The sequence below is a fragment of the Biomphalaria glabrata genome, chromosome 5 (genome assembly GCF_947242115.1).
Source record: "Biomphalaria glabrata chromosome 5, xgBioGlab47.1, whole genome shotgun sequence".
NCBI classification, from domain to species: domain Eukaryota; kingdom Metazoa; phylum Mollusca; class Gastropoda; family Planorbidae; genus Biomphalaria; species Biomphalaria glabrata.
In genome coordinates, this window is record NC_074715.1 from 4664423 (window position 1) to 4676478 (window position 12056).

General features: G+C 33.8%; 1 protein-coding gene across 1 annotated transcript in view; it reads left to right on the forward strand.

The window, feature by feature from the left end:
- The window catches only part of LOC106059067 (uncharacterized), a 60026-nt gene that overhangs the window by 14123 nt on the left and 33847 nt on the right, over positions 1-12056 (forward strand). The window contains exons 3-6 of the mRNA XM_056028654.1: positions 3602-3760; positions 3947-4150; positions 5379-5603; positions 10152-10346. Of these exons, the coding sequence (XP_055884629.1) occupies positions 3602-3760; positions 3947-4150; positions 5379-5603; positions 10152-10346 (783 nt within the window). The remainder of the gene's footprint in view (positions 1-3601; positions 3761-3946; positions 4151-5378; positions 5604-10151; positions 10347-12056) is intronic.

Here is a 12056-nt window from a genome sequence, read left to right on the forward strand (position 1 = left end):
GAAATTTGCCATTAGGATTTTAACTTTGGGAAAACAATGACCATGTATTAGAACACTCTAGGATAATTTTTTATTTTTTAATATTATCTTTGTAAATTGAAATTGGTGTTAGAATATTTATTTTAACCAAACTAGTTAGCGGATTTTTCCTCAGAATCTTTATATCAATGATGCCCAAAATACGGCCCGCGGCCTATATCCGGCCCGCGACTTGCTTTCATCCGGCCCGCCGAAACGTCGGTACATAATGTCCCTCCCCCTTTTTTTTTTTCAAAAAAAAAAAAAAAAGTTTGAATAGTGTATGTTTACCTACTATATTTTTGTCTTTGATGGATTGGTACCAAGACATTTAAAATGTGTAGGTTTATGAAATGGGAGCGCTGAAGAGCCTACAAGTGGAGTTTTGAATTTAAAATCTACCAGGAAAAGTAAACGGATCATTATTTTTTTGTGTGGAAACATGATAATAAACCAATAAATTTGTTTTGTAAAGTGTGGCTGTTTTAGAGCACAAAACTATATAAAAGGATTATAAAACATTCTTAGCTTGAGCAGCGAATCTAAGATGATTAAATTACACCTAGAGGATCGATGCCAATATTTACCAACATGAGATACAAAAATGAGTCGTTGGTTAAGCTATTTACAATGTTGGTCATATTTTAAGCTGGTAAATGAAGACAGCATCTAACGCTTAAAAAATGATACATTTCCAGTATCTCATTAATTAATGTAATTACTAGATGTAAAAGTTTTACAAAACAAATTGTTTAGGTCAATTTCTTTTCGTTTTTGTAAATTTTCGGTCAAGTGGCCCGTGACACGAATGTCGAAACTTAAAGGGCCCGCAAGTGGAATTAGGTTTGGCATCACTGCTTTATATTAGAGACGTTAAAGAACATTATCGTCTTCTAGTTTTAGATATATAGGCATATCATTAGAAGTTATTTAAACTCTCCCATACATTTGCTCAACCAGATTTTGTTTTCAGGGAATGAGGGAAAAGGGCCGGGCTAAAAAATGCTCCATTTTTAGAAATCCAAAATCCTTTAGTTTTTAAAAGCAAATTTATCTAGCTTACAAAGGTTGATCAGTTGTACAATGGCGGATTGTTTTTTTTTTCCATAGACATAAATAAATATAGACTGGAAAAAGGAAGTAACTTCATGTAACTTGAAAAGATGTATATCTATTGTATTCGGATTTCCGAATTATGAAAAGTTGTATGATCTTTAGTCTTAGAGATTAAACAAAACTACACTGCTGTATAATAAAGTCATAGACATAAATAAATATAGACTGGCCGATTAAAGACTTTTATGAAACGAAAATTTGTGAATTGCAATTTTGTGTACTTTATTATGGTGCATTTATGAGCAGTATAAAAGTTAAGTATTCATAACTATTTCAGCTGTAACCGATATAAGTATTACAATATTTTCACTAGTGTTTTTTTTTTAATCTCTCAGCGTGAAGATCATGCAATTTTTCATAATTCGGAAATCCGACAACAATAGATATACATGTTTTCAAGTTACATGAAGTTACTTCCTTCAGCCAGTCTATATTTATTTATGTCTATGAATAAAGCACACAAAATTGTAAGTCACAAATTTTCGTTTCATAAAACTTTATCGGTCAGTCTATATTTATTTATGTCTATGTTTTTTTTTCATATATCTATATTTATAATTATGTACACCACGAAAAAGTCATGGAAAGATAACTCTTTTTATCTTTTCATTTCTGCAAGTCGACTTGAGTTACCCCATGCAACTTTCGAGGCGACAGAGCGCACGACTCAAGAAACAAAAGGAAAGGGTTGGGAGAACGAGCAAGGATCAATAAAGCAATCATATGTCTTATGTCGTATTTTATAATTTAAATAATTATTTTACAAACAAACATTTTACAAACACTGAATAGCAGCGCCGAACTTCACCATTGTGGGGCCCTATGCGAAACGGATTTCGCTTCGCAAAGTTTGGGTAGGGAAGCGGATAATAAGTGAAATTTAAGAGTTTGTATTAGAAAATAATTTCGTCTATGAATTTATTAATTCTTTACTAGGTACATAATTACTTTACGAGCCATGCGTGTAGCAAAGTCATACACTATATCATAATAATTCTGTTTCCTACATAGATCACGTTCAATAGCAAGAATTACCAAATGTTTCAATCTATCTTTGAGAACTGTTGACCTCAAGTAATTATTCCTTAGTTTGAGGCGCGAGAAGCTTCTTTCATCAGATTAGATAATTACGGCTATAGCATAATGTCTTTTTTTAATTATCGCGCTTAGGATTGGCGTTTTTCATATTGAAAGACACCACAAAATGACCATTTTTGTCTATATATTTCCGTATATTTTAATGACTTTTTCTTATATTTTGCAATTTCGAAAGATTTCCAGGAGCTCCTGATAAATCGACAGGAGGGAGCGGGAAATTAATTTAAAAAAAAAAATCAATAATTTATACACTTTGAATTAGCGCAGGTCCTATGAAAGTGCGGGTCCTATGAAAGTGCGGGGCCCCATGCGGTCGCATACGTTGCATTGGCCTAAACCGGCCCAGCAAAATAGCGGCGTATGCTACGCTGTGGGAGCGTGTCGAGAGGCTAAGTGCGCTTGAACTTAGATTGTCTTGGCTACCTATGAAGGGGGCTCGAGGTTCGACACCCGACTCGGGCAGAGTTGTGTTTACTGAGCGCATGAAGGCAGCACGGAAAACCAACTCCTAGATACCCCTCCCCCACAATGGTCCACAACTGAGATTGGACCAAAGCGCTCTAAGCATGCTATAAGCATGAAAGTAGCGCTATATAAAAGCTATAATTTCTTTTCTTTCAACTAGTAATATATTGCATCTCAAGGAGGCAAGGATGTTTATTCACAGGACATCACAAAGACATTATAACAACATCTATCTCTAGCACAGTCTTTTCATTTCGGCTCTTGACTTGGGCGGAAATCGTTCTTCTCCCTAATGTCAACATCCTTCCTAATCTAGTCACTAAAAGTGCGCACCTTCTGCACTAGCCTGGACGGCGGTGCGCATGGCAGAGTTATACAAATATATTTGACTACCTTTAAGTGTGCATTTTTTTTTACACACGTCAATATCTGGTGTCATTAAAATAGTTGCAGGTTTTTTTTTTTTTTCTGTAGCTTTGTTTTGATTTTGCCCCTTCCTATTGCCCTTTGTTTCCTAACCATGGCCAAAATATAGTTCGTGGAGTCAACAATGTAGTCGAAATTCCTGCATCAGGAAACTGTTTATTTCTATCAGTCGCATATTTCTGGAAAAATGTCATCGACGAAACTGTTGCTCTCGAACTTCGAAAGATGGCTGTAAGCTTTTATGCAAAATTGGGAAATTTGGCGAGGCCCTGTCCAATGTTCTTACTAATGAAAGCACAGTCATACACTCCCACTCGACAATACGCTGCCTACTTGAATACTTCCGGTAAAACAGCGGCGACTGCTACGCCGTGGGTCGACTAGTTCTTTTACATTATACGTGTTTTGTATACGGTGGTGATGCTTAAAAAGCAATTTAATTAGTCATTTAATTGGTTATCGTCTTTTCCTACAACAGGTGATCTGGTGCATTTGTCGAAGAATAACATCAATAAAAACAGAGGCAACATAGACACTAAAACTTGCATAGAATTAGATAGTAATAACGATAATATCACACTCCAGTGGGACGACTTGTACGTTTTTACTTGGCTGAGAATAGCCCTTGGACAGGAGAGTAAGTGTATTATATGATTTTATATTTTCACAATATATAAACGCCATTTAGTTTTGAAGAAAATACTCCTTGAAATGAAACTAATAATAGGATTTTTTAATAATATAAAATGTACATAATATTCAACTAAAACAGCTAACCTATGCGATGTGTCGGAATACTTCATAAAAATAAATTTCATGGCAGTTTCAGAATTAATCACTGATCTACAAATTCTGTTTCGACGAGACATAAACAAAACTGTGAGTTATGTCCCTTGCCAGAATAAGCTCTTCTACGTTATAAAACCACAGACGATCGACGTTAGGTGTGATTTTAATGGAACTTTCAAAGAGCTGGTATTAAAAGGAAAGACAATCCAGTGGATTTGTACTTTAAATATTAACGGAGGTAAAATAAATTATGTTTTATTATTTTTTTAAAGAAATATTAGTATTGCCTTGTTGTTTGTGAATAGTTTATGATTCATTGATACGACTGGTTAAAAAGATAAAAAATATTTAATATACTAAATGCATATATGTTACTGTTTGTAACTTATTGAGTCCTCAGAACATTAATAGAATTTAAAATCATATTGTGATACGTGTGGCAATATGATCCACAGTACAAAATTAGGATTCCGAGTTATGTTTACTGAGTGCATAAAGGCAGATCGGAAAACCACCTGCCAGATACATTCATCGTTTCTTTACTGGTCCACAAAACAGATTGAACCAAAGCTCTCGGAGCATCCTATAAGCATGAATATTATCTATACAAAAGCAATTTTTTTTTACAATAATATCTATGCACACATCTTCACGACTGATTTTCAGCTAAAATCAATGTATTATGTGATAGGATACCTTTTTATTGCTCATCAATACTAATTTATTCTACTCCTTTTATCTCTTGGGCTCCGCAACAGCGCACAGGACGTTGATTTTAAAAAAGGGGAAAAAAATCGGACCAACGCTGAAGGCATCGGCTATTTAAAATGTATTTCTTCGTTTCTATTTCTCCAATTCATGTTTTTTATTGCTTAATTTTTTATCTAGAATAGTTTCCCTTTGCTAAACATTCGGAATTTCCTTCATTTAACGTGTTTTTATTATGTACGTACGAAGTTTGTAAAGAGATGACATTTATTTTTTCTGTGTGCGTGTTTTTTTTAACATGGAGCTTCAACCAAGGCCAAATAAACTTTGTAGATCTAAATATTTCTTTGATGAAGAAGTATAATAATTCAGATGACAGTGATTTTGTTTCATCTGATGGTGATATTGATAAATCTAATTATATAGTCTAGCTAGATCTAGTAAATTAATTTATAGATCTAGAATCTTGGGCTAGGTCTACTAATGATGAAGTTTATCAGCTGATGAAGCAGCTCCACCCCCAGCTAATGTTCAATGTAGATCTAGAACTAGTTTAGCTGTCTCTACATCATCTAGATCTAAATCTAATGAGATAGAGGTAGATCTCTAGATCTATCATCTAGGCACTGAAACAGATCAATTTCAGATTTGTAGATTTGTTCCATCAAGAAATTGGGTTGTCAACCTAGACTTAGTCAGCACTGCATCTATTGAGCTGGAATGTTGTTTTTTTCATTGACATTAACTTCTTGTTTCAGGTCGCAATGTCGCCTTAAAACAAAACACAACTCAATCAGGTACGTATACTGATAGATCGCACACAGAAGAATATTCCAACAGTTCTAACGCAGTGGATGGGAAAGCTCTTTACAGTTTCAAAGAGAAAAGTTGTGCTCACCCTTATTCTGGTAACAGGAAACAATTTTGGAGTGTCAAGTTTCCTCACCGTGTTGTTACGGGATATGTTCTCTATGACCGACAAGGTAATACAAAAGTAAACAGATTTGATTATTATATAAGTTAACGCGCAATGAGACAAAGAAAGCTATTGAGATTTCTTTCAAATTGAATTGGATAAAAACTTTAAGCTCTATTCTTATTATTTGACCAATCTGGATCAAACTTGGCATAACTGTCTCTTAAATCATGGAGGAGACAGTAGTGTATGTTTAATACCCATTACACTCCCAGAGGGCCCTACAAGTAAAAAAAAACAACTAATAATTTTATTTATAGTAGAGATTTTTTTTTATACATGGCCTAAAACTATAAATAGAAAACTATAAATAGAAAACTATAAATAGAAAACTATAAATAGAAAACTTTTTTGTGTATCAGGTGAAAAAAGTAAAGAAGTGTGGATTAGGCTAGGTTTTTTTTTTTTTTTTGGTCTATGATAAAAGTTGTGTGCTTTTTGTAGCAGCACAGGATCAAATTTGCGTAGCTCTTCAGTCTCTAGCAACAAATCATCTAAAACTAAAACAAATTAATTCCACTTATCTTATTCATGGTAAACCAGTAACACAGACTAAAAACGCAAAAATACCTAGGTGTTATAAGAAATGAAAAACTGTCATGGAATCCGCATATTGATGAAACTATTAAAAAAATAAATAAAACAGAGCATTATGATTTATTAAAATATATTTCTATAAATCAAATAAGAACATTAAAAAAAATGTTATTTAACCTTGGTTAGGCCAATAATAGAATATGCATCCTCCGTTTGGGACCCCTCAACTCAAGAAAAATTTAAGAAACTGGAACAGACACAAAATAAAGCAGTAAGATTTATAACAAACGAATATTCACATTTGACTAGAGAAACACCTTTAGTAAAATCCCTAAATTTAGAAAGGCTTCAGGGCAGAAGACTCAAAAATAAAGTAGCAATTATACATAAAACACTGAACCATAATCTTCAAATACAAAATCAAAATCTAATAAAATACTCTAAAAGACACAAAGATAAAGGCACATTCATCGTTCCATATGCTAGGACAAATTGATACAAATGTTCCTTCTTCCCTAGTGGTATTAGAGTATGGAATGAATTGACTGAGTCAGCCAGGAAAGCCAATGACTTGGCAGAATTTAAGTCATTGGTTAATATGCATGACTGAATGCATGACGCGTAGGACGTAATCATCTTCTTTTTTTTAAGTGACGTCTGCATTATATAAGATAAGATAAGATCATGGAAGAAACATTAGACTTTCACCCCATAAAAGCTGCACAAAACTTATTTAAAACAAAACAAGATAAAGAGCAACTAACTAGCGATAGTACAGATTCAATACAAAGATAAACTGTTACGCCTGAGATACTGTTACCAAGAAAATAATACAGCACCAGCGTGATTTCAAACGCAAGATTCTCATGTATGCGAAATTTATGTTATCTAAGTATACACAATAATTAAACTTGATAATCTCGAATTAAAGAACACAGTATATTAGATTTGTTTCTGAATATATCGGCTGAAAGGATAAATTGATTTTCACATTTATTTTTATTTTGTGACTATATGTAAAAAAAAATTGAAGTAACATTCTTTATGTTGGACATAGATCGAAATTCAATCAAGTCGATCAGTAACACCTAAACTAAGGACCACAGACCCTGGGTCATATCTGGCTAGTACATATGGATCTATATCCATTTCTTTATTTCTATTTTATCTATCTATATCTATACCCATATCTAGACCTGTATATATATATATATATATATATATATATATATATATATAATACTAAATGGCGTCCTTAACCCTTTAAACGCGTGTGGTAGATTAGCCTCTAAACATCAGAATTGTTATTCCATTTATATGCACTCATTGTAAAACAGCTCAGCACTATAAGGGTTAAGTCACGAATGACTGGAACGATGTCGACCACACGCAGCTGATGTATCCAAAGGAAAGGCAGTGCCGATACAGTTTGAGTTCAGCAGCGTCGCAGGTTCTGCCAGAGTGTAGCACTGGGTGCTGCAAACTGCATTAGTGTCGCCAGCTTCAGATTTTTCCTCAGGGTTGACTCCCGAAGCCTTTCCCATGATTGGGTATAGCTGCAAGGCAACAGAGGTTTGAATTCAGAGTTTTCCTTCTCCTAGGTGGTAAGCCAGCCATGGCTAACGAGCCCCTCCTGCCCGAAGAGTACTGGTTAAGGGTTAAGCGCCTTATATATATATATATATATATGTGTGTGTGTGTGTGTGTGTGTGTATATGTGTGTGTGAGTACATAATTAATCTTTATTACATTCCGACCCTTCAATATTACGGAAGACGTTTATCGTTCTCTACGATAGGCTCTTCCTGGACTTAGTGGGAAAATTGTAGATTCCTCACACTTGCTAGCAAGTAGTTCTGGGGAAACTGTGGGATTTCCCCAAACGCGTGGCCACCCCCTGCCGCCTAGCGATATTTCTGGTATTGAAGCCAACATAGCTTATTCTGAGGCATCCACGGTGCATTATCCTGTTATTAAAAAGTTTTATTTCAAAAACTGTATGTGCTTTTCTTACTGACTTAGACCCTCCCGCGCCATTAGGCGCATTGGGCGGCAAGCTGTTTCCATAAAAAATATGGCACTGGTAATGTCTAAAGCCTCTTCCCACTTGCTGTGAGGACCTCCATGAAGTGTAGCGCCAATTTATACTAGGATGTCATCGAACCTCTTATTATGCGTTGTTTCTTTTGTTTGAGAACATGATCCGAAAACCTCATGCGACGCACTATCACAACCTTACTAAGTGGTTGACTCCCAGTTTGGCGTAGGATTTCCTCTATAACTGACACTTAAAATCCGTCTAACCATCTTTGTTGAGCCACGTTTAGTGTTTTTCAATTTCAATAGTGGACTATTCACTGCACTTTATTAATGAAGCAGAGCCAATGGTAGAAATACGTAACCTCTCTTGACTACGCTCTTGGAATTAGCTGACGGTAGTTTGCTTTAGATGTCATATCGAAAAGGGAAGTTTTATCATCCGAATTATCTGTTGAAGGGTTTTAAGCTTAAAAATCTCCGAAGTTGTTTTGTTTTTTAAATTCAAAAACCATTTAGCTACGCTCATAGAACTTGGTGACTGTAGTTTGATTTAGAATACTATTGAAAAGAAAGGTTTTTAACCTCAAAACCCTCTGTAGTGGGATTTTAAACTCAAAACAATCTGGAGGGGGTTTTAAAATTTTTAAAAAGTCATCTGGAGGAGGGTGGTTTAAACTCAAAAACCCCCATTGACTTTGCTACGCTTAAAGAATTTTAGTGTGTAATTTGCTTTTTTTTTATATTGAAGGGGTATTTTTTATCATCAAACCCCGCTGAAAGGGAGGTTTAAACTCAAACCCCCATTGGTTACGCTCATAAATTTTTGAGTGTGTAATTTACTTTTTCCTATAGAAGAAGTATTATATAGCTTCAAACCCGCTGAAAAGCGGGGGGGGGGGGAAGTTAAACTCAAAGCCCTTTTGGTTCCGCTCATAGATTTTAGTAAGTGTTATTTGATTTTTTTTTAATATTGAAAAGGTATTGTTTAGCTTCAAACCCCGCAGAAAGGGGTTTAAACTCAAAACCCATTTGGCTACGCTCATAGAATTTTTAGTGTGTAATTTACTTTTTTCATCTTGAAGAATGGGGTTTTATCGTAAATTTCGGAGGGGGTATTAAATCATAATTATTCATAGCTGTGCTATTGAAATTTGGGGATTGTCTTTTGTATTTTTTGTTGTTGTATAGAAAATGGGAATTTAACTCCAAAACCCCCTTGACTGCGCTGGGGCAAGTGATGGTGTAGTATTAAAATCTAACCTAAAATAAACAAAATCAAAGCAAAAAATTAGTCACTAAATTCCGATCCCCTGCGGGGGAGGGGGGATTTCATTTCGGGGGGGGGGGGGGGGTTGTTTTGAACCCCAACCCCTCATGGTTACGCCCATGATATATATATATATATCCATATCTATATATCTATAGCCATATCTATCTATCCAACCATCCATTTATCCCTGTAATGTATATACTAGTCATTAATTATATATATGTTTTCCATTAGTGTATAAGCTTTTGGCGTATTATTAGAATATTGTAATGTTTAGTATTTTCTTGTTACTAATTCAAATGAATTTATCACAACAGTGGAGTAGTCAATTGTAATATTACTAAATGTATGTATATCTGTTACAAAAGGATTATCTCACTCATTCTGAGCTACTGTCTATCGTAACTAAACATAGGCTATGATTTTACAAGACACAAAATTATACTTACACTGTGATATGTTTTTTTTTAATATCTTTTTATGGAAAACAAGTTAGAACAATTATTGTATTTTTAAATAATTTAAACAATAATTCTACGTCTCGTGATTCTTGATTGACGTTCACTGTTTGTGTATAAGAATTAAAATGTATTTTTAAAGCCTGGCCAGAACTGTGTTTGAAATTAGTTCCGTTGCTTTTAAATTCTAAATATTTTTTTAAAAATTAAAAAACGAATGCATTTGTAAATATGTATTATTGTGTTGCAGACGGGGCCGAGAATTTGAATGGATTCAAATTAACTGCTTCCACTGGGAATGAAATACAATTTGAATATATAGACGAGAAACTAAAACTACCAAAGAGAATTTATACAATCCCTCATCCACATAAAAGTCCTGTTTCTAATGTAACAATATATAGAGATGGTACACTAAATGTTTGTGAAGTCGAGGTTTATGGAGGTTTGTGAATTAAATTACAATATTAGTTTCATTTTTGATTATATATATATATATATATATATATATATATATATATATATATATATATATATATATATATATATATATATATATATATATTATAAAGTAGAATGTGAGGTGTATGTATGTATGATATTTATAGACATCAAAACCGCTTGACCAATCTTGATTAAACTAGGCAGGAATGTTCCTTGGGTACTAACTTAGACCGTAGTGTATGTATTGTAGCCCTAAAACAAACTTAAGACCCTTTAAAAAAAAAAAAAAGTTATCCGACTCTATTACAGCTATAGTATTTTATGGATCTAGGCCATGGTTAACAATGTTGACATGAGAAAAGATAGAAAGGATTTAGACCTAGATCTAATTTTAAGAAATACACTTTTCGCAGATAGTTTTTTACTTTGACACATGAAAATACAAAAGAAGATCCATTGATTTCATTATATAATAAAATAAACCTTCAATTTTAAGTTTCAAAAGCATTTTTTACATAAATTAGTTCTGATATCTGTGACTACAGATTTCCTGGCGAACATTCTTTCATTAGACAATACCGTAATGAATCGCGTACTAAAAATTAATTCGTTTAATTGTTTACTTTATAATCCTATCCCTAGATCTAAAACTCTAATTCAACTCTAAGATGATAAAACTTCTCTTCGCACAGATAGTTTTATACTTTAACACATGAACATACTAATTATAATCCATTCATTTCATATTTTGATCAAATAAACATTCAAATTTGGTTTTCTAAAGCATTATTTTTAAGAGACTACGTTCGTTTACAAAAGCTGCGAAGCCGAGCCGAGTTGAGATAGGCCTAGATCTATATTCATTCATGAATCGCGTACTAAAAATTATTTCGTTTAATTGTTTACTTTATAATACCATCCCTAGATCTAAAACTCTAATTCAACTCTAAGATAATAAAACTTCTCTTCGCACAGATAGTTTTATACTTTAACACATAAACATACTAATTAAAGTCCATTCATTTCATATTTTGATCAAATAAACATTCAAATTTGGTTTTCTAAAGCATTTTTAAAAGACTACATTCGTTTACGAAAGCTGCGAAGCCGAGTTGAGATAGGCCTAGAAATGGCCTAGATCTATATTCATTCATGAATCGCGTACTAAAAATTATTTCGTTTAATTGTTCACTTTATAATCCCATTTATTTAACAAAGCGATCGCTCTTTTCGTTTTTAATAGATATGAATGTATCGGCTTCGGGTAAACCCATTTTCGCAAAACTAATTTTATTTTCGTAGCGAAAGAGAAAAAACTTGAAAGGATCATTAGCTAAGTTTAACATACATCTAAATCCAATCCACTAGATTAGTAAACACAAACTTAGACCCGCAGGCCGCGGGTAATGTCAGGCTAGTATATATTATAAAGTAGAATGTGTGGTGTATGTATGTATGTATGGATGTATGTTACTTATAGACATCAAAACCGCTTGACCAATCTTGATAAAACTAGGCAGGAATGTTCCTTGGGTACCAACTTAGACCGTAGTGTATGTATTGTAGCCCTAAAACAAACTTAAGACCCTGTCAGGACTGAGTTCTGGTCAGCCTGTGTCTCCTGTTTACTGTAGAGGAGAAGGGGGGCAATTCAGGTGGTTGATTTCAAAACTGTTATTGTTTTGGGTTGTTTTTATTTGGTGAGATGTTT